The sequence below is a fragment of the Melopsittacus undulatus genome, chromosome 2, assembly GCF_012275295.1.
Source record: "Melopsittacus undulatus isolate bMelUnd1 chromosome 2, bMelUnd1.mat.Z, whole genome shotgun sequence".
NCBI classification, from domain to species: domain Eukaryota; kingdom Metazoa; phylum Chordata; class Aves; order Psittaciformes; family Psittaculidae; genus Melopsittacus; species Melopsittacus undulatus.
Genome location: NC_047528.1, coordinates 116,684,836 through 116,707,293, shown reverse-complemented (window position 1 = coordinate 116,707,293; position 22,458 = coordinate 116,684,836). Strand labels below are relative to the sequence as shown.

At 37.5% G+C, this 22,458-nt stretch overlaps 1 protein-coding gene across 2 annotated transcripts in view; it reads right to left on the bottom strand.

Annotated features, from left to right (window-relative positions):
* EPHA6 (EPH receptor A6) overlaps positions 1–22,458 on the bottom strand; it is a 436,532-nt gene that overhangs the window by 111,557 nt on the left and 302,517 nt on the right. The window contains exons 6-8 of one of the 2 annotated variants that reach the window (XM_034072841.1): positions 20,442–20,566; positions 5,490–5,537; positions 4,905–5,067 (exon numbers count right to left, since the gene is read on the bottom strand). In XM_034072841.1, the coding sequence (XP_033928732.1) occupies positions 4,905–5,067; positions 5,490–5,537; positions 20,442–20,566 (336 nt within the window). The remainder of the gene's footprint in view (positions 1–4,904; positions 5,068–5,489; positions 5,538–20,441; positions 20,567–22,458) is intronic. The other variant, XM_013127941.2, reaches the window with a different exon arrangement.

Here is a 22,458-nt window from a genome sequence, read left to right as displayed (position 1 = left end):
AATAACAGGCCCTCCAAATTACAGGCTGAATACTATTTTCAGACCAAAGGGGTTGTGCTAAATATTACAAAGATTATTATAGCCAGGCACAGCTTGAAGCTGTAAATGCAGGAGGAGGTTTTAGATGAGTCTTCCTTTTTTTCTTCTAATAGGAAGATGATGTGTGCTAAAATAGTGAAGTCAGCCAGAGAAAAGTAATCCACGAGCTCAGATAAATTAGCTGTGGTTTCCTTCAGCAGGCATTCATTGGCAAGGAGACAACCCAGGGTTTTTCTTCATCAGAATTAAAGGTGCAAATGTAGGGACTGATTGCATAATGCAAAGAAGCACTCAGCTGCTATCAAGATGAAGAAAGTCACATGCTCTGGATCATTTCTGCTGAATGGAGCTGCTATTTCATGGTGTTCTAGCTAAACCAGAATGCAATATATCAGTTTAATAGCATATTTCCTATTAGGAACAAGAGTAAAATACATGAAGGGGAGAAACACCAGACTTAGTTCTTTCCACCTCTAAGCAATATGATTTTTAGCTGAGATTGCACATACTTAAAAAGTGATCATCCTGTTTTTCTTGTGTGTATTTTACTGAGTTGGCAGAATGGTCAGAGTCCAACACATTAGGGTTTCTTCTATTCAAGTAGCCAAATCACTATAAGGGGCTTTCAAGCCTGAAACTTCCCAATGAGCTTTATTTACTTGTCAGATAAAAATGTCAAATGACAGACAAGTATAACTGGAAAATGTGGATCTGTTAAAACCTGACAGAGAGGCAGGTAAGGGAAAAGGATGGAAATACTTATTTTTGCTTGTAGTGATCCTTATAGAAATCAATAAAGGCACAGTGCAGCGAACAGCACATATATAAGCGCACATGTACACGCATACAGACTCCTCACATACAGGTAAAAGGTTTCATAAAACACTACCTATACAGTCAGAAGACAGTAATCAGGGACACCCAATAATGAAATTCTTTACATCATTTTGCCATTCTAAATTAAGTTCAGCATGTCCCTCCATCTCTCTGTTCTCATTTCTCCAGTGTTCTCTTAAGGTAAAGGTCAAGTTGTGAACAAGAGCTTTAACATGCATTGTTTCTGCTGTGCATGTCCTTGAACCTTTTTTGTTGTTTCCTGCTTTTTCCTCCCTCATTTTCCCTCTCTATAAGCTGTGTATATTGGTCTATGACCCCGTATTTCTCATTGAGACTATTCTTGATTACACAAGACTGAAAAACTCAGTTTAAAAATCAATTACAATAGGTTGCAAAGACATTCAAGTTCTTGAAACCTTATTTTGTCTCTCTGTGTATCAGAGTGCTGCATTTAATAATTTTTCACAGAATCTCATTAGTTAAACAATAAGACCAGAATTCATATAACTAAAATCAGTATCTTGTTGTCTCTACAGGAATATGTAAACCAATAGCAGTGCTAAGACACTTCTAGGAGCTTCACCTATCTAACTGGGGTGGCTGTTTTGTCTGAGAGTGTTTCATTCTCTCTGCCTGTCTGCTCAGGAAGTTCATTTTGACAATTGAGTAGCACAGGGCAGTGAAAAGGGGGATTTATTTCTTATCCTAGAAGATGATTATAGATAGTACTCTATAAAGTTTGGGTGTTAAAACTATTTAAACACTTTGCAGCAGCAACTGGTGTGATTAGTCAAGTGATTTTGTTTTAAAATGACCACGCACCATACGTGTACTGAGAAATGTATTATCCAGATAAACTCTTCACTCCCTTCACTCTTTTTGCTTAACTCAGGTTATATATCCAAAATGACATGTAAAGTGTCTAACTGCATTGTTCCAGCTTCCGTGCTTAACACTATGACTAGAAATCCCTTCTGCATCCAGCCTGGCATCTGTTCTATCCCCACCTACTCTACACATTCACATCCAATCCCAGTTCCTCGCTGGGTTCTTCACCCATCTGCGGGGAGAAGCTGCACTTTCCCTCCTCTCTGGGCTGAACACAAATATCTCAAGGTTTCTTCATTTCCTCACTGGGCAGACTGGAAGAAATCTTTGTCACAGTGTGAGAGGATGAAAGAGAACCTTCCAGCTCTGTTCTCCTTTCTTTTCTCCAAAATCTTTTAAAAGGGTGTGTATTTGGTATAAAAGGGCTGGAAGCCCTAATGACAGCTCACTTCAGTCTCTTAGCTACATCATTTAGTTATGTCAATGTGACATCTATCAGGCAGCAGACCTTCCAGCAGAGTGAAAGATAAAAAAATGACAGAAAGACAGCTGGACAGATAATGGTGAGCAGCTGTAAGATAGAGTAAGTGTGGACTGTGAGAAGTGGAGCTCTAATAGACAGGAACGAGATGTCAGAGGGATTTACAAGGCATTGTAAACATCAGTGCTTAAGAACAATAAGAAAGAAAAGTACAAAGTCTAATTGGGGTAACCTTCACGGTTTCAGGAGTGCTGCAGTTCCTGCACTGCAGTGAGCTGATGAGCTCCAGTCTAAGAAGGAATACCTTTGGGCACATACATTAGAGAAATCAGATAGGCCAAAGCCAAATTTGATGAACAAATAGCTGCAAATATAAAATACAGTGTGGAAACACTTCAAGATTAAAATGAGACATCCTGAACTATCCAGTGCTGACTACTACTGAATCTAAAAATCCTAGGGACAGCTTCTATCCTAGGGAGGACCAGAGTTTTTTGTGGTGACTCAAATAGTCGGTACTACCGATACATAAAAGCAGGAACTATGACTGAAGTTATGCTTCAATTTATAGCCATTTTATAGCAATAGCAATATAGCCAATTTTATAGCAATATATACCAATGGTACACGTGCATGTACTGGAGTGCACGAAACAGCCAGCTTTGCTGGAAGATTTTGCCTGTAACATAATGAAACGGGGAGACTGAATGAACTGATAATAAGGAAAACGGCCAAAAGCAGTGGTTACTATGCTTTGCAAAAGTATTGCTTGAGGTGTCCCTGCCCAGGGCAGGGGGTTGGAACTAGATGACCTTAAGGTCCTTTCCAACCATAACTATTCTATGATTCTATGATTTCCCAGTAGCAGCCTCAGCTTTTATGCTATGTAATAGATAGTGTTTCAACTAGTAAACTGGAGAAAGCAGGACAGCCCTGTCCTGCCAAGAACAGCAAGTCTTAGGATATTAATATGCACATTGCACAATTGATGAGACATTGATTTTTACAACTATCACTTTAAAGAAATATCCTATTTTTGGATTGCTTGCTTGTCAATATTCAAGCAGGGTAAATGGAATAACCTTAGAGGTTCATCTTGTCCTGGAATGCTTCTCTAGATGCAAAGACTGTAACATGTGCCTATTGCACATGTGTCCCCTTTGAAATCTAAAGCAGTAGTGTGTAAATATTTGGGTAAGACCACAGTCATTTGAACTATCATTTAATTAAATCAAAGTCTTTATCTAGCTCCAGGTACCATTTCAAAATGCAGCAGAATTTCTCTTGGCCTCCATTTCAACTGCTCATAAACAAAACCTCTTCTGTTTACATCTCCCTTCAATCACACTATTTATAACAAATCACATACCTTTAGCCAGGCACAAGCTTAAGCAATAGATGTTGGTAAACAGCAAATATACAATATGTATTTATGTTTCACTATCAAGATTTGTACTGAGTGCTTAGAAGTAATAGAAGCATTAAATGATTAAGAGTGTTGTGAGCTCTAGCTCACCATGCAGCATAAGGGCCTGTTGTATTAACTCAATTGAGAAGATGTGGGGCTGGCAAGGAGGGGGTGGAATCTTGCTCCCAGGAGGTATTTCTATCAGCAGTGCCAATGAAAGAAATGTCACTGGAAACACAGTATTCCTGATTTAAATCGGTAAGTCACATTTTACAAACATAGGCTCATAGAGGTTTAAGTACCCTTTACTTTTTACTAGTGTCTGGGTACCTAGTATTTATTGCATCAGAAGATGCAGACAGGACTACTGGAATTCTTGAAAGCACCCAAGTGCTCCACTCCTATTCAAACCAATTGGCTTCAGTACCCAGAAAACTGTTAAGTGTACAATTAGGCACTAAGTGCTTGGAAATCTATCCCTCAAACATTAAGAAGCAATGAAAATAGAACACAAACTCATGGATGCTCCTGGAAACAGACCGTTCTGAGTCCGTATGTTAGCTTAAGCAAGTTGAGTTCTAAAACACTAATGAAAAACATGATAGAAAAAATTGGTCCATTAAAGCAATTTCATTCATGGGTGTTTTATTGTCATACCTGCTACACTAATTTTATCTCAAATACTTGTAGATACCTTGTTTGCAGTTTTCTTGAACATGGAAGGCAATATATGATGAATATAATACAACTGTTTAGAGCACAAACATAATCCACAGCATCAAGCCTTTTTTATTATTATGTAGGAATATGTAGGCTTTTTGCTTTTTACTGGTAAATTTAGTGGGTTTATTGATTGATGGAAATGCATATAATTTTTTTGTTTGTTTTCTATTTTTGTTTTAATTTGTAGATTCTGGGACCACTAATAACCACAGAAAAAAGAGTTCATTGCTGTGTTCTGCAAGCCTGCATGAAGCTCCTAGACGTACATAAAGTCTGACTAAAGGTACTTCTAGATGTCAAAAGGAAGGGCTTATTTAAGCAACAGAATCACAGAATATCTCAAGTTGGAAGGGACCCATAAGGAGTACGGCAGAAGAAAAGATTCCTTCAGCTGCAGTGTTGGGCTAAAATGTCTGTTGTTTGGAATTGTGAGGCTGAAGCCTATTTGTTTTTGTCATAGAGTAGTAGTCATTTTGTGATAAGCAAATGGTATAGATCCAGCCATTCGAACTCCCAAATGTCTCAATGTTTCAGTAACAGATGCTACACCTATTGTATGTGACTTTTTTTTCCTTCAGTGAAACTTACTTTCATCTCCAGTTTCAAATTCAAACTTCTGGCTATAGCCGCTGTATCCTGCTGCCGTCCTGACTCTGATATGAAATATGTACTTGGTGGCTGGCTTGAGACCTGTGATGATAACACTTGGAGCCTTGGACCTTGTGGAGGAATAGCTGAGCTGCTCATGCTCCTGAGGGACAAAAGAGGGGAGAAATGATATCAAGTTGAGTTGTACAAATTTTGCAAAAATGATATAACAGAAGCTCCATATTCTTCTCATGAATGTAAAATGTGTTTATAAAAGGAGGTCTAGGCATGGATTTCTGTACTCTGATTTTGTGCTATAGTCATAATGCATGATATGGCCTTGACTTAGAATTCATCATTTTGTCTTTGATCTTGCATATAAACATCACATCACATCTTTGTGACTTGGGTTAGTAATTACACTGTAGCCAAAACAACATGGAATTAGTACAAGACTACGTTTAGAGATAATGGCAGCTAGAATGGTAGCTAATTATTTTTGCACAATGGACAAACTAGGAGGTCAGCGAATACCAGTAAGCTGTAAAGTAAAGATGTTGGAGTATTCAAATACCCGCTACTCACTTCTACCCGCAGGTAGTGCCAAAATGCCGGCGCTATCCGTGGGTAGACCTGTGGGTAAAAGAAAATACAAATTAACTTTTTCTTTAAAGTCTGTAAACTTCTAGAATGATTCAACTGCATCACTGCAGTTGAATTTAACTTCTCTTTCCACGTAGTGTAATGTAGTTGTACATGGAATTCCCTTTCACACTCTATAAAGCGAAATGGTCTACGCGGAAGCGCCCTGTTAATCTCCTAGCAGTTGATCCTGGGCATCTGCTGAGAACTTGATCAGGAAATTCCTGACTCATATCACTGAGAATTATGGTGTAGAGATCACTGGGAATTACCACTGCAGACACCTGCTGTAGTATGGAGCCCAGCCACATCAACTGATGTGAACAAACTAAGTGCTGCTTTGCTAGACAGGCTTTTGATGATACTTTTACCAGAAGGAATGACTCAGAACAGAGAGGTTATTCCCTGTCATTAATTACTGTCACTTGAGAAATCAGTAATCTGCAATATTTTATATGGTGCCTTAAGGCTAGCTCTACTTCACTGCAGCAGGATTTGTCTCCAAACTGACAGACAGAAATGTCCTTGGCATATGCTTAACAATCCAACTGTGATATCCACAGGGCACCATATACATTTATTATACCATACTGTAATATTAAGAGTATGTATACATTATTCAAAGGGTGCTTTCAGGCTGTTAAACAATCTGGTTCACAGAAGACATAGAACCAGGAGAATAGGTTTCAGTTAGATTCTATTGGGCTCAACCTCTTCTGAGCAACATACATACATATTTATTCCTATAAGTGTTTTTTTGCACAGTTACTGAGTATAATTTCTCATTATAGTTGGTCAAAGATAATGAGTGTGACAAGGATTGTGATGGTATTGTGACAAGTACTGTGATGGGTCCTTCCATCTGCGCGGGCAGGCTGTGGCTAACAGCATCTTCCTGAGGGTCTGCCATCTCTGCCTGTCCTGGGCAGTGGAAGGTATTTTGGTCACCTCCAAGAGCTGTCTGCCTTGCTGCCCTCACCACATGCCTGCAGCTGCCTGCAGGAGACCCTGAGGGGTCCCATCTCTGTGTTCTCCTGCCTCCTTCCTTCTTTCCTTTCTGCAGGCTTTTATGCCACCCATCGCAGTCAAAGTGGTGTCTAGGAGTCCATAATAATAAAACTAATACTTCTGTCATATGGGAAAGGTGGTAGGATTTGTAGTAAGTGCAATGAAGGGAAAGGAACTTGCCATTTTGGTGTATTTGAGAAGAAAAAGCTTCAGAAGCCTGTAGCTAAGGAGAAAGGTGCTCAAACTCGAGACAAAACGATTAATAGCTGGAAACTTCACATTGTTTAATGTGAATGTTTCATACAAAGACATCAGCCTTTCTGGACTGGATTCATATATAAGACAATTCTCCAAAGAGTGGATATTTTGTCATTACACCATTTTCATTACAATTTCAAGATCTGAAGCTACCCAGCAAGCCAAAGCTTTCCACAGAGAGATGCAATTTGAGGTTGACGCGGGTGGCTCTCAAGGTTGGCCCTTGATCTTTCCCAGGGAAGCTAAAGATGGTCTTAGGATGAAACAATACAATTTTAGGCTGCAGAGGAGTATGGGATGCTTTGTCTTATCCTTGTCACAAATAATACACCCTTTTGCATGGATTCTGGGTTCAAAAAGTGAATTTTAAACTGCAGGACTTAGATGTAGTTCATGGATGTTAATGTGTGCTTTAACCATCTTGTGGCAAAATTTACCCATATATCAGCCCTCCTGCCATGCACTCTATTTTCCACTGGAAGGAAGCATGATTCTGTGGGCTAGAAGGAGCTACAGTATGCTCTGTGATAGATCTCCAGTGAGGACACTGATGGGACCATGGGAAACATCAAAGAGTTCATATACAAAGGAAAAGTACAACAAATGCTCTGATCCTTCATTTTAGTATCAGAGCAACATTTGTGATCTTAAGATGGCACAGCACTCGCAAGAAGCAGTTTTGAGAACACAGGAGCTGAGGATGTAAACCGAAGTTAAAGGAGTCTATCTAATACGTTCATATAACTATTAGATTCTGATAAGAGTAACTTCATAAGGCCTCTTCTATAGCCTACTGCAAAGTTATCTTGGTGAAAACCTGTAGTTAAAACAGAAATATAATCCAAAAAATAAGTGAGGACAATGTTATTACACAATGCAACAGAAAGCCTATGAATAGCTATTCAAGCTAAACAGAATTATATCATAACTTTGAAAATGCTATCTCTATTTCTATGGAAATTGTATTTTTCTTATTGTTTGTGTGATTCTTGTCACTGGATTCAGTCTGAATATGAGAGAGTCAATGTCCACAAATCTGTGACAATTTGGTCTATGCATGAACAGAAACACCTTTCAGAATCAAACTCTTTCTTGCAGCCACCTCTGCATTAGTATCTGAGTCTGTATGCATCCTAATTTTATACCTGGCTCTATAGTCAAGGCATTTTTTCATATCCTAAGAAACAGACTGACTGAACGGAGGTTGCAGTGGTGCATATGGTCTAAGAGGAGACAAACTGATTTAATGGAGTAGCTGGATCAGAGTATAAAAAATAAGGAAAAGCTTTCTTCTTTTGCAATGCATCAGACTAGCTGCATCTGCCCCATCAGCATACACTGTAATGAAACATTTCCACTCTATGACATCATCAGATTAAATGATAGTTCATCACTCACTGAAATCAGCTGCTTCATTCATGAATGTCATATTCATTCATTCAGATGTTACATTATCATAATGAACGCTACAATCTTTCTCATATGCTCAAAAGAAAGGGGATTTCTTCTGTTGATACCAACACTTGCAGACTAATACATGCACCTCCAACAGCCACACCTATGTGACCATGCTGCTCTCTAATTTTATTCCCACCTTGCTTCAGAGGGAAACAGCATAAAATTGAGGACTGTGAACATAAATGAGACAACATATTGATAAAGATTAACCAAAATGTGAAGACCTTTCATCAGTTCATACTCATATGGCAATCAAAGAGCTTACATTCTGATGCTACAGGTGAGAAAAAGTATATACAGCTAAAAACGGTTATGAAAAGACAAAAACAAGAAATAAAAGCTGAAATACAGAATTTTGCCTACAGTACACAAATAACCTTTAAAAGATTAATTTTACCAGTAAAGCACTGATAAAAATCCAGGTACTTTCAGGCATACAAGATTTGTCACTGTTAATATTTGAGTCTGAACGAGAAACATGGATCTAAATGAAATCGCATCAGTTCTTATTTTAGCAACTGAAAAGATAACTGAATATCATTTTCTACCATTTAGAATATATAATGGGAACTCCAGGAACTACCACTCTGTATCTACCTTACATTATGAATGACAATCAAGCTATTCAGTTTATTGAACCCCATAAGTAACTGAAAAGACTTCTTAGTGGGGAAAGAGTTTTCAAAGGCTTCTGTCAGCTGAAAACCTACTTATTGTGTACCTACAACTTCCAAGTGTAGATATGCAGAAAGAATCCAAGGAGACAGTATCTGAACTTACTATCAACTGCTTGCAAATACATTTTATAGCTTATATCCAATGTCCTCCGATGTGAAAATTCTGTACTTAAGTCATACAATACTGCTTAGCCTTTTCAGAGCATATCACTTAACAGAAAGAAATACTTATAGAGATTCAGTCTATAAACCACAGGGATCAGGTCTTTCTCCTGTGCACTAAAGCACAATGTATAAGCTGAATAAGTACCACATTAAAGTAAAAAAGATCTGGAGGTCCATGATTCAGATATTGTCAATGTTTAAATAAAAGCACCAATTATAAAAAAAGAACCTTTTATGAGATATTTGGTCACATTTTTCCTCTATACATCAGTTGGAAGGATACACACAATGTGACCTACAGAGGAAGCATCATCACTTTAAAGGAAAGACCATGATTCTGGAAGACAGGAATTTTTATTAAGCATAGCTCTGATCTATCGTGAAATGAAATGATCAACACATTCCCTACTTTTCTTATGGAATCATCTATGATGGCACTTAATTACCTTCACAGTCATCTGAAATTTAATGCTGTGATACGCATTAGAAAAAGACAATAGGTAATTATTAGGTATAATCAATATGTGATTAATCAGTCCAAGTAGAATCTATTAAAGACAAATAACAGCAAACTGTGTTTGTACCTATTGTCTCTGTTTTCCAAGGAAAACACAGCCCCCCACAGCTCCAATTTACAGAAATTGCCTTTGATTTATACTGCCTAAATTCCTTTCACACCTAATTTGCCCCCAATAATGCTCAACAATTATTTTTTTTCTTCACAAAAAAGTATTTCCATAATATGATTTCTGAATGCTTATTGCCCCAGTCATATCTCTCTTATCATCTTACATAGATTCTTGTAGATGAAGTGTAATTACACTGAAATCAGTAAAATGAACTACACCTGAGAAAATCAGTCTGTCTTCGAACACCTCTCTCTATATTTACCAATTTTGTGCCTGATTTTCTCTTGGGTGATTATTTTGACCTAGGGTATAGCAATTAACATGAATGACAGCAATAATATTTAGCACATATCAGAGAAAACAGTCACTGGTTCAAAAACATGCTTCTAACATTAGTTATTTTAGTTACAATATGTTCAACAGCATCATGTAAATTCTCATTGCAATAGAGTGATAAGAAAAATGACAATAATAGAAATAATAGTGGAAGATATTCTATTCATATTCTTATGAAAACACTTCCTAAGAACCTTGTAGCTTTTGTTTCCAGCTAACCAACAAACTTTAAGTAAATTTAGAGAAGTGATTATAAAGAGCTGAGGACCAATAGGAACTAAGATGAAAACTCTGACAGGAAAAAGTAGGGCCATGCAGATAACTGCTGGTGGCTCTAGTAATTGCTTCAGAGAAGAAACCTACAGCATTTTAAGGCATCATCCATGTTAGGTTGTAATCTTCTCCCTTCCCTCCTTGACCTCCATTGTGATTAATCTGAGATGCAACAGCTTGGGGACTGCAATACAGCAGCTTTACCTATTTGGCCATTCAATATTTTATATTTTGATTGCCTGCCAGTCAGCTCATCACTTTCTCCATATATAAAGTGAAGCTGTCAACCAGAAAAGGGGAAGAACAGATAACCAATCATCAAGAAAATATGGGAAGGTCAAACCCCAGCCAAACCTCAATTTAATTGGATTATATACCTGGAAAGGCAGAAATGAGTTAATGTGATGTAAACCATGAAAAAAAGAAAGTTAAATGAGGAGTGATGATGACAGGGTGACTATAATGAGTGGTAACATTCTTGCCAGCACGAGGTGAGAGGCAGGCAGAGCAAAAGCTGCGTGGTTAACGTGGCAGGCCAAAAGGGAACACCAAGTGTGAGAGCAGCAGGTAGGACTCTGCTGATCATACTGACAAGGAGATTAAATTGAGAGGAATAAAAACAGGCCTGTGCCTTAAGTTGGTGATGGAACAGGGTGCAATTCAGAATATAATAAGTGGAGCTGGGGAACATAACTTGACCTATCAGATAAGTGCAGATAATGGCAGCCTCTACCCTTGCCCCTGAAGATTTCTCTTCTTTTTTTACACATCTTATTTTTCTTTTCCCCTGCACCATCTTTTTCAGTTAGAAAAAAGCAAGGCCCTACTGCAAGCATGGATTAGCCTACTCATAGTAAAAATCAACTCAAGTTGTACCTAAAAGTTTTGCTGGCACCTTTGCAGAGCAAAGCACACTTTCTTCTCACATACCTTACACTAAGGAGTATTCCAAAATGAGATAATAGATTCGCTGACAAATACAACCCATCAGGAAACAGATGCAATCCTGCAAAATGTAAAGATTGAAGCCTGCTGTAGTTTTAGGTGAAACAAGCCCAAAGAACCATGTACACACAGCCAGTGGGCTAATTCCCAACTCATTCCTTTGCTATATGAGATTTGTAGTTCAAATTTCTGAATCAGGTCTTGTACATACTATTGTAGATGAGACTCCTTATGAGCGGTACAGGTTCTTTCTCCCCATGCTCACCTTTAATGCTCCCCCAGGGTCCAGAAATGTGCACATTAGTGGGTTTCTGATTAACTAAATTTGCTTCATTATGTTTTACAGCTCAAGGACTTGCTTCCATGAATTTACCTGATTATTTTTTGATCCAAATTTGCTTGTGGCTTCCAAAATATTGCTAGATAACACATTTAATTATAAAAAAAAATATTTTTATTTAATTACAGAAATTATTTTAAAAATACTGTTTGGTTTTGTTTGATTGGTTTTTTTGTTGTGAATAATCAGGAATATCTGTGATTCATTCAGTCAAACTCAGCATATCTCAGTACATCATAGGAACAGTACTTCCAGTTACAGATGGGAAGTAGGTCACTGGATAATGAAACTTGAAAATTGAAAATGCAAGACCCTGGAGGAAAGATAACAAAAAAGGACAACTCCTGTGATAGAAAAAACCTGCAATGCAAAATCCACAGTCCAAACACCTGGAGCTCTCTAAGCTGCTGACACATATGATGACAGGCAAGCTTCTCATGGTTAACATTATCAGCATTGGTAAAATCACAGCTGTACACACAAAATTGCTGCTCCTTCATGGCAGAACCCAAAACTGTGATTCCCCTGTTTCACCTTGAAGTGTGAAGACTTTGTTTCCATAAGGAAGCATCTTACAACTGAAGTGGAATTTCAGTACAAGAGCAATGATCCAATTTTTCACAAGACTTCTACAATGATGGTGACTTGTTACAATGTAATTGGTACAGCACTGATTCGGGTATACAAAGCCCAGCTCTAATGGTGCTGATGACAAAACCTGCTTAATTTACCTAATTTCAGCTTCTTTTAAAAATGTATTATCAGCCTTTCAGGGGTGTTAGGACATAGTTAGGCAGAGTAACTGGGTTTATTTTAAGTTTGGTTAGAACCCAGGCTGAACCTTCTAGATAAGAAGATTCTTTTATTCTTAGAAGAGCAGACTAACGTACACATGTATTAGTGGATATTTCCTACCTGGCAAATAAAGAAAAGATCCTTATTGATATACAACAGTTTGGAAACAAGCCATACGTAGAACAAAAATATTCCTAGTTGTTTACTAGGCTCACAGATACACATAAGAGAGCTATCAGCTGTGGTTCAGTGATATTAATAAAGCTATTCCTTTTACTTAAGTTAGCAAAATCCTTTTGTAGATGGAATTGATTCAGATTGCTATTGTGGATCTGGAATAAATGACTGGTCATTAAGATTAATTTAAATCTACATGAATGTTATACGATAATGAGTCTTTCACATGCTAACTATATATACAGTTCTTTGAGACACTTTCCTTTTCAAAGAAAATCTGGACTTATAGAATAATGTTAACAATATTAATATAGATTTCAACACCATGCAACAAAAATCAATTTTGGAGGAACAATTTTGGCAATAAAATACAAAGTTTGACACTAACTATAGTCTGACTTTAATCACTCCAATACAAATAGTAAATGAGAAGCAAGAGGGCACCTGCTAATCTATACATAGGGATAATCCACAGAGGTTGTGCAGAGTTTTTCATTATGCAAACCTCTTCAACTGTAAATATATCAATAGCTTTTGAAAAGTCATTGAGATATTACATTCTTTGTGTATTTGTGAGCATGTGTGTGCATCTTTCTATGTCTCAGTGCTGGGATTCAGCAAATATCTATCTTGTAACGTTAACTCCAAAGGGCTGAATTCACACACGATTCTGGCATCATGACTATATAGCAAACGCTGGCACTACATCAACAATAAATACAGAATACTATTTAAATTTATGGTTTCCTCAAACACCTCAGTGAGTTCATGAGGAGTAAAAAGCAAAAATCAAAATACTTTTCCAATTAGTTTAACATAGATATCAGAGGACAAAGTTAACAATCTAGCAAGGAGACTAAAACACTGATTTTACACTTCCAAAACTGCCAAAACAAGTTTTGTTCCTATATGTGTAACAGGGAAGTGCCCATTTCTAGTTTTACTAACTTTAGCAGAAATAATATTTTTTGAGTTGGTAAAGATGAACCAAAAAAGTCTAATTTTTGTTTTGTTTTGTTTAATTCCTTAGATTAAACAGACTGGTGAGCTGTCTCAGTCATTAAAGAACTGCTTTAGTGTTACTACATTATGTTAGTACTTCTGGCAGTAGATGCAAGAAAACCAGATAGTTTGTGCAAGGTCATTGCAAATACAAGATGCATCAACCTGGTGAAGTTCCTAGAGCAACATAAATGTGTTTATGAGCAGCAGGTGAACTCCTGCAAAAGACTCTAAAGCTATTAACAGCTCAGTAAGGAGTACATAATAATAGGTTGTTAAGTCAGCCTCCCTGACAAGAACCTCAAGAAAGGGCACTTTGAAACTATTAATACTAATACATTAAAAAAAGAGAATTTTTACTTTATGTTTCCTTAAATCAGCAAAACAAACATTCATTATTTTATTAGGATACAAAACTAACAAGCCTGCGTGGTAGTTACTGAAGAACATACTCTTTCTATGAATTCAAGTTGGCTAATGAATTCATGTATTTAAATGAAAAGCTCCTCTAACATCCACCCAGCCAAACCCACAGTTTTATACAATCTGTGGCAAAATGTTTATACACCACTTAATAAAAAAGAAGTTGCTTATATTATGCAGTCAGTGGCTTTGTATAAGTTTGTGTGGAAAACACCCTGTTAAAAGTGGAAAACTAACAAGCATCTGTCCTTCTGCATGGTTAGTGTGCAGCTGCAATGCAGTCTAAGAAGAAGATTGAAAAAAAAAGGGAAAGATCTCTATTTTCTCCCTTTTGCCCCCCAAAATACATGTCTCTACCTATATCTCCCCAAATATCTCTGAACATGTGAGGGACTGCAGGAAAAAAACTAAGTTAAAATACCTCATATTGGAACATTCCTTCACATTTAGGTAAGATGAAACCTCATCTATGTCTCAAAGTATATATCTTCTTGATTTAACCTGTAAATCCACCCTTTTGGTTGCAAAAGAACAATTTATGAACAGTAACTAGTTTGGGTATTATGAAAACACTATCCTAATTCAGTTTTTAAAAGAGTTTGGGCTCATAGATGAAGACTTTTGGGAACTTTTAAGCTAGTTTTTATTTTAAGAAGCTCTAAAGGAAACTTTCTGACATATTTTAGAGAAATGGTGACCTGAACATTATATATAACTTATAAATAAAGAAATACTTTTTGGTTAGATGACCCTCTTTTGGCAACTACACTGACTATATTTAGGTCATTGCTCATGAAACTTACTATTCTTTATGTAAAAATGTGTTAAACAAGTTTGACTCCTGAATGTCTGTTAAGATACCTAAGGGAACTACAAGTCTAGTTTCAGATGCTACTAAACTTACTGCACCTAAACTCAAAAGTGACTATACTGCAACTAGTTAATATCAGCAACAACGACAATAACAACAATAGCAATAAAATGCTTTGAGAATACATTCTCCATTTTGTTAATTCAGCATAGAACATGTTAAACTTCTTACCAATTTCTTTTGTGCAATTGCAATAGTCTCTCTGAAGAGACATTTCTTTCTTACCATATGTTTATCAAAACCTGAAGTTTGTTCTCTGGAGGAAACTGAAGCTTATTGCACTATGAAATAGATGCTTTTGATTTTTGACCCTACTTAATCACATGTTCAAGATTAACAGCTGATTCCTGCAGTTAATATTATTATTCTTGCTGTGTCAGTAATCTATTTTTAAGACTATTTTTTCTGAAGTTCAAATTATTAATGTCTAGAAAAAATGTTTAATAATTTCTTTTATTAGGAATCAACCTCTGCCATCAGTGGAGTTAGCTTTCTTTGAAGTATGGAACTAGCTGTGGTTTTTTGTCTTGTAATAGTTTGCATACCCTATGCCTATGTCTTTCAAAGAGTTTGAAAACCGTTTATTCAAGGCCATTAATGCACTTTTACTACATTTGTGCAGCTCTTCTAGCACTTACTGGAATAAGCTTTGTACATGTAATTTTCCTTGGGGAAAATGGTATTGGCTACAGACAAGAACAGAAGATCAGCAGAGACTGAACTATGTTTTTTGTTAAATTAAATCCACAGGCTTGCTTAAACAACATTATATTTCTCGTTCAGATTTTTTTGGTTCAGCAGGAACAACGATAGTAATAGCTCTGTAGGCTACTTTATTATTAAATACAAAGGCTTAGAAGCTACCTCTAAATAATTGACAACAACTATTAGGAGGCCAGCCAAACCAGGCACCAAATGGAGAATGCCTAGCTCAGAACTTCTTTGATAAAACCATTGCTGCATGCAATTGGTATTTAGAGGCCAGATTTCTTTTTCTCCTAATAGTAATTATATCAGCGTCATTAATAATGGCTGCTGCAAGGTCCATAGTTTCTTTCCTGCAGGCAAAAATTATATCTGCTCAGAGAGTCTCCTAATTATTCACTGTTGCTTTCAACAGTTCTGAGAACTATTTTTTCTCTCTTTTTAGAATATAAGGCCTTTACAGCTCTTCCCTTGGGAAACTAGGTTAATAACAGCAGAATAGCAAAACTGAGAAGCTTGTTTAACATCACTTACCATGCTAAAATAAGCTAGGAGATCTCATTTTAATGATTATCTCCCAAAGCACATTTGTAGTGATGATTTTTTTAAAACCATTCACCAGACATGGTTCATTTCCCAGGAGCTCTGAATGGATGAGAATGCCAGAGGCACTCCTTGGGGCCCTGGGGCCTCACTGTGACATGCTGATCTGTTCCTGCAGCTACGGACAAATACTAAGGTCTGCTTAATACTACTATCTAAAAGCTCTTATGCATCCAAATTACCCAATGCTCTTGCTCTTACAAGAACGTGCAGAAAATGCAATGAAAACATATTATTGCATGAGCACAAGATTTCTTGCTCCTACTCACATCAGAAACTTGTAGGCAGCAGATTGCTGCTTACACCTCAAATAATTTGAATTACTGAAAAATATTACAGGAGCAAAGTGTTTTGTTTTAAAAGAGAATGATTAGCATGAGGCTAAAAATTGCCCAGCTCATCATTCAACTCTACCAGCATAGCCCTCCTATACTTAGTGACTGCCCAGGCAATTAAGTGCTCAATTCCAATTGTTATAAGCCTTTTCCTGTTACCCAGTCTTGTCACTGATGTTGACTTTAAAATATAGTCAAGAAGCTTGCAAGGTTATCAAGCATACTATGGTGGATGTAGCACAATAAAAGAATATGCCCAGAGGAAGAGCCAATGGATGCTGGCAATCCAGCCACAGCAGTACCAAATGAACTCTGCCTGCTCATGGATAATGTCACACACTCTGCAGGCTCTCTTCAGCCTCATGTGGATTGGAGATGGTGTGCAGATTATTCTTCATGATTTAAAAATCTAACATAAAAGCAAAATCTGAACCAAGAAAGTAACAGCTGGTACTTAGGGGAAATAGGGAAGTTGTAACATAGTTGTCTGAAAATATGTAATCTTCCTAACTCAGTTAAACATCATGCAAAACTGTAGTACAAGAAATGGAAAGACTGGAGTGGTTTAGCTGTTTAAGTAGCTGGGAGGCTGAGGGTCAATGAACCTCATATGTCACATGCACCTCACAGAAAGGCACAGGGCTATAGAAAAGAAATGACTGATTTTACTTCACCTTCCCAAAATGTCACTGAGAAATCTGGAGGATTTTCTGATCTACATGACGTGGCTTCTTATAAGAAATGTTCTTATTTTGCCTAATGACTCCTGTTCATGCAAGTTAGGTTCCAGGTGATGCTCAAGTAGGGTCAGGTTTTTTGGAGCAGAGCTGAATTAATATGAGAAGGTCATAATGAAATATCTCCTTAGCTGGAGAAGACACAGGAGAACATCTGTTCTCCCAAAACGGGATAAGTCACATACCTTACACTGGCACTTCACATGGGGAAACAAAAAAAAGCTGGAATAAAGCAACTTGGGCACATATGTGAAAATGAGCTTGAAGCACTCTGAAGGCTCCCAGGACTGTGCTATTGCTGTGCTAGTCTAGTGTGATACTGAGCACAGCACAAAATTACCTGTTCCTCTGAACGTGTGGAAAAAATCAGGCAGGGAATAACATCTTCATCTGTACATGCACTGAGTGCCACATCTTTTTATCATCAAAGTGCAGAGTATGCAATCTGTTGTACATACACACTTCTGTGGCTTCGAAATAATATGGTGCATGTATTTCTAGACAGATAGATTTTCTTTATACTACAGGATACTACTGTAGACAAACTATCCTGAAAGACAATATTACTTTTGTGTTTATAATTTTCCATATTAATTTTTGCAAAAACAATTCTGTCATTCAAAACATTATGAGTTGATAGGCTTAAATCCTCACATAATTCCTATGAAGTCAATTCAGGATGGCTCATTTTAATTCATATTAATGAATATTCAAAGAAATAGTGATATTTATTTTAATATTAGATTTCTAGAAGGAGCACTGTTTCCTGTGTAAGTTAATACAGCTGTAGACTGACAGAAAAATTAACAAGGTCATACTGCTTTCTAATTCTTTAAATCTGATACTTTCCTCTATCTCTCTGCATCATCACTCTTCTCTCTTTAAAATCTCATTGGAAAACCAGTTCCCCTCTTGCCTCTACTGCTCAGTTATTTTCTCTCTTTTATTTATTAATTCAACTCTAAATAATACTAGACCGGAGGAAAAGTCAAACCTGACATCCTACATGTCCTGTGCACTGAGTGCCATATGGAGGTGGGATAAAATCGTCATGTGAAAACTGCCTGTGAGTTGCAATTTGACTCTGTCAACAAAATGAAATATTTTGTCAAAGGGATTTGGCTTTGGTGTAAATTTCATCAAAAGACAAGAAAGCAAAGAAAGAGCAGCCAGCCCCTTCATCCTACATCCTGCTGTAAAAGGTACTCCGTTTGGAGATGTCATTGCAATGCCTCGGGATAGTACTTGGGTATATCCCATTAAAATCTCTTCTCTATAGACATGCTTTCTCAGCTACTTATATATTATCTCGTGGGTAACAGAAAATATAATCCAGCTGTGTATTTGGGCCATATGGGAGAACAAACTAATACAGTTGCTGATACATACACAGCTTGGTATGCTTAACACAGCTCTCAGGGAGCATTAATTTTTGATGGTTAACTTTAACAGTTTGCATGGAAAAGGGAAGGAATAAGCATTTTCCAGTTCAGCTGCACCTCAAGTGGAGCTGGTATGGTTTATATCACTATGTACTCTTTTCTTTTCCCTGAGGGAATTCCTACAGCAGGACTTGAGTGTCATTACAAGGCTGTATCAAGGCCGTATCTTATCCCGCTCCTCCATCTGACTTGAACATGCAGCTTTTGGTGAGATGTAAATAGATCACAATGTCCTGGAATCTTTCAAAAAGTACAGATTTCGGTCAGTGTCTGAGTAATTGTTTTAAGTATAAAAGTTGATTACTATTAGCAATGAAACAGAGGTTATATTGATATCTGGAGTTTGATTCTTAAAGGGAAAGACAATACTGCCGTGAGAGATTTTACTGGTCTATTCATGGATAGGTAACGAACTGCAGACTGTTCATGGATAGATAACAGACTGCAGAATAGGGCAGACAGCCTGTATCAACAAAGATACTTGGCAAATATGTAGTATCTATGAAGACTCCAAAGCAGGGCTATGAAGAAATACTTTTCAGAGTACATCTTAGTGGTCTAAGGTAAAACATACAAAGAATTCTCTGTGTGTTGCTGTAAAGACTCACTTATCGTGTAAGGTGACAAATGTTGCTAACTAAATAGCTTTCAGAATGATTCATAATCTACTGGAAATAAGGTATTTCAGCTACCAGGACTCAACACGCAGCATTAATTCAGGCTCATTATATTCTCTTTCTGGTTACACCACATTACTATTCAAAAGCAGTGGAAAACTCTTTCTCCTTACTGTGACAGAAACTCATAGCACCTTGGACAATGTGTAGGAATTTTTGTTTTCCTCACAGGCCTACATCATCTTATGTTCACTGCATTTTTGGCTGAAAAGCTGCAGAACAAAGGGACCTCTTGTCAGTCAACATATCCATTAGTTCCATTGTGACTTTTGGATGCGGGCAGATAAACAGCAAAAACTGACTTACCAGGCAACCTTTTAAGGTATGGACAGCAAAAATTTCCTGGGTATATCTTTAGGAGTGAAGGCACTGATTAGCACTACATTTTATAGTGGTACAAGACCCTGTAGTGAACTGGAAATGACAAAATGTGTTTTGTGATTTGGGAGAAGCACGCTTCAAAATATGTGTTCACAAGGCATGCTGTGTGCGTGTATCTTGTATCTTTACTCACAATACACGTTCTTGCCCTCTTTTCTATGAAATCACCCCATTTTGACAGAATTCCAGAAATTTTACATGAATGCCATGCAGTTTCTCTCTTGTAACCTTTAGCAACCCTTTAAACAAGGCTGGTTCATTCTATCATTTCAGAACAGATTATCGCTAAATGCCACAAAACGAAATCACATTGTCATTCACTGTAACTGTTTTGCTTCAAGGTCACTCTAATGTGAAGTTTTTACAGTCCACAAATCAAAATATGTTCAAGCATATGATCCATTTACCCATGAGCATAAATGTAGTTACTATTGGACAGGTATACCTAATGCCTGCTTGCTGCTCTACTTGATTCTGATGTGATACAAGGCAGTAATTAAGTTAGAAGTAAAACTACAAAAAATGGTACAGAATAAACCTTATAATTATAGCATTGTATGCATGATCAAGAAAAAAGTTTAAAGTATTTTTAAGATATTAAAAATGCAAAACATATTGCTCTTTAGGATCTGAGTTTGGGTGATGCTGTGAGACCTACTTTCTCATAGTACTTGATCTCGTAGTCCAGAATTGCTCCATGGGGAAAGTCCGGCTCTTGCCAGGAGAGGGCAATGCTGTTTTGGGAAGCCCAGTCCTTCCTTACCATACCTATCAAGGAGGGTGCTGAAAGGGAAAAGGATAACTAAGGGTTAAAGACGAAGCACATGGTTTATCCTTTCAAGCTACTGTTTTAGGATACCAACCCAAGGTAACTTGGAGTGACCTCCAGACAGAAAGGCATGACAGATGGCAATTCTCAGGGAAACCATATAACTTGGAATTAATGTCTCAAGTACATACTAGTAACTCCTTTGTTAAAGTGCAGACCAGCTTCTGAAAAATGGCTCTATGCAAAAATATATAAGGAAGAGCCTGTGCCAGCTCCCACTACCAGCTGCGTGTAACCAGGTTGCACTGCTGGCTTGGAGGACATCACATCCAGAGCAGAACCACATTTCAGAGACAGTAAGTTCTACATTCAGGACAATCTTCATGAAATGTTGTAATTCAACTGTGCAAAATGTACATTCAATTTACTCTTTGGGGTCAAATATAGTGACACAGCTTAAAGCAGATGCAGTGAATCCTATCACCTGGGCTGGCAGCAGCAAGGGAATTTTAGCCTGTCAGCGAGGTAGCTATGCGCCCAGAAGAGCCAGCTTCATAGAGGCCAGCAGCAGGGATTGGGTTATGGGCAAACCATGAGGGCAAAGGCATCCCCAAACTTACCTACTGTAACTGATACTGCAGGTCTGCAGCAGTGCAGCTAGTAGGGACCATTTCTATAAGCTATTGCAAGGGGCCCAACATGGGCTGGTTCACCCAAGAGCCAAATTATCTCACTAGGAGGTTGACTAATGTTTAAGAAACAGATTTTCTGCCCTTTTGGGAAAGAAGGTGGACGGTTACTTATGCAGTGATTTCAAATGGTGCAAAACCTGCATTCTAGGAAATGATCTTTGCTTATTAATCTGGTCAAGCACGTCAAAGGAGGTCTAATATTCTCCAGACACTAATGCTGTTTTTAATAGTATTGATACACAGCTTTCCCAAATATTACAACACAACCGCCCGTGTTGTACAAGAGCCTTGAAGACAACTGAGCCAGCTGAACAAACCAGCTACCATAAATCCTCCCCCCCCCCCCCCCAAGTTCTTCAAGTGGTTCACAGCTTTCACTATTTGCCTTTCCACTAACAAAGATTGGTTTATTACACACCATCCCCATTCCTCTCTATTATGGATCTTACTTAACCTCTTCTAAGCTTCCAAGGAGCTCTCTTCTAAAAAGAACACATTCTTATGACTTCTGTTATTATCTTTTGAATGAAAGGGTCTCCTAGGACAATGAAATAAAAAGTCTGCTTCTAATCACAAAATTTCATGCTTTAGTTTTCTTTTCTGTAACTATTTCAGGAAGTTTAAGAAATGAAAGCGAAAAATGAATTCTAGATGCAAGCAAACACTGAACAAAAATGGTTGCTTTCCTTTGAAAAAGGAAAACTACACACAGACATGGACATAACAATCTTCTTCTCTGTGACAGTGCATTTATATGACAGAGCAAATTAACTCCATTCACTGTCAATTCTATGATATAACAGTCCTGTCCTCCCTGATGTGAAAAAACCCCCCACAACCCAACATGCAACACTATTGGAAAAAACTACCAAAAGTATTAAGCGGACAAAGCAGAGCTTACTCAGGGAACTGTCATAAACCTGTGCTAATGCCAGTTTAATTACAGGTCTGATGTAAGGGAATGAGAGATAAAAAGAATTCCTGCCATACTGAATAAAGATTAACCTATTTTTCAGGAAGTCTTTTAAAAGCATAATATAAGTAACTGAATAGAAAAAAAAGACAAATAAATAAATAAAAAGCATTCATAGGTTCTGTGCCAAAACATTATCCCTGGGTGTGTGTAACTACTCCCTCAGTTAAGATGAAACTCTTACTCTCAAAATTGAGGGTGAGACTGAGCACTCACAATGTTTCTCTGGGGTAACATCAGC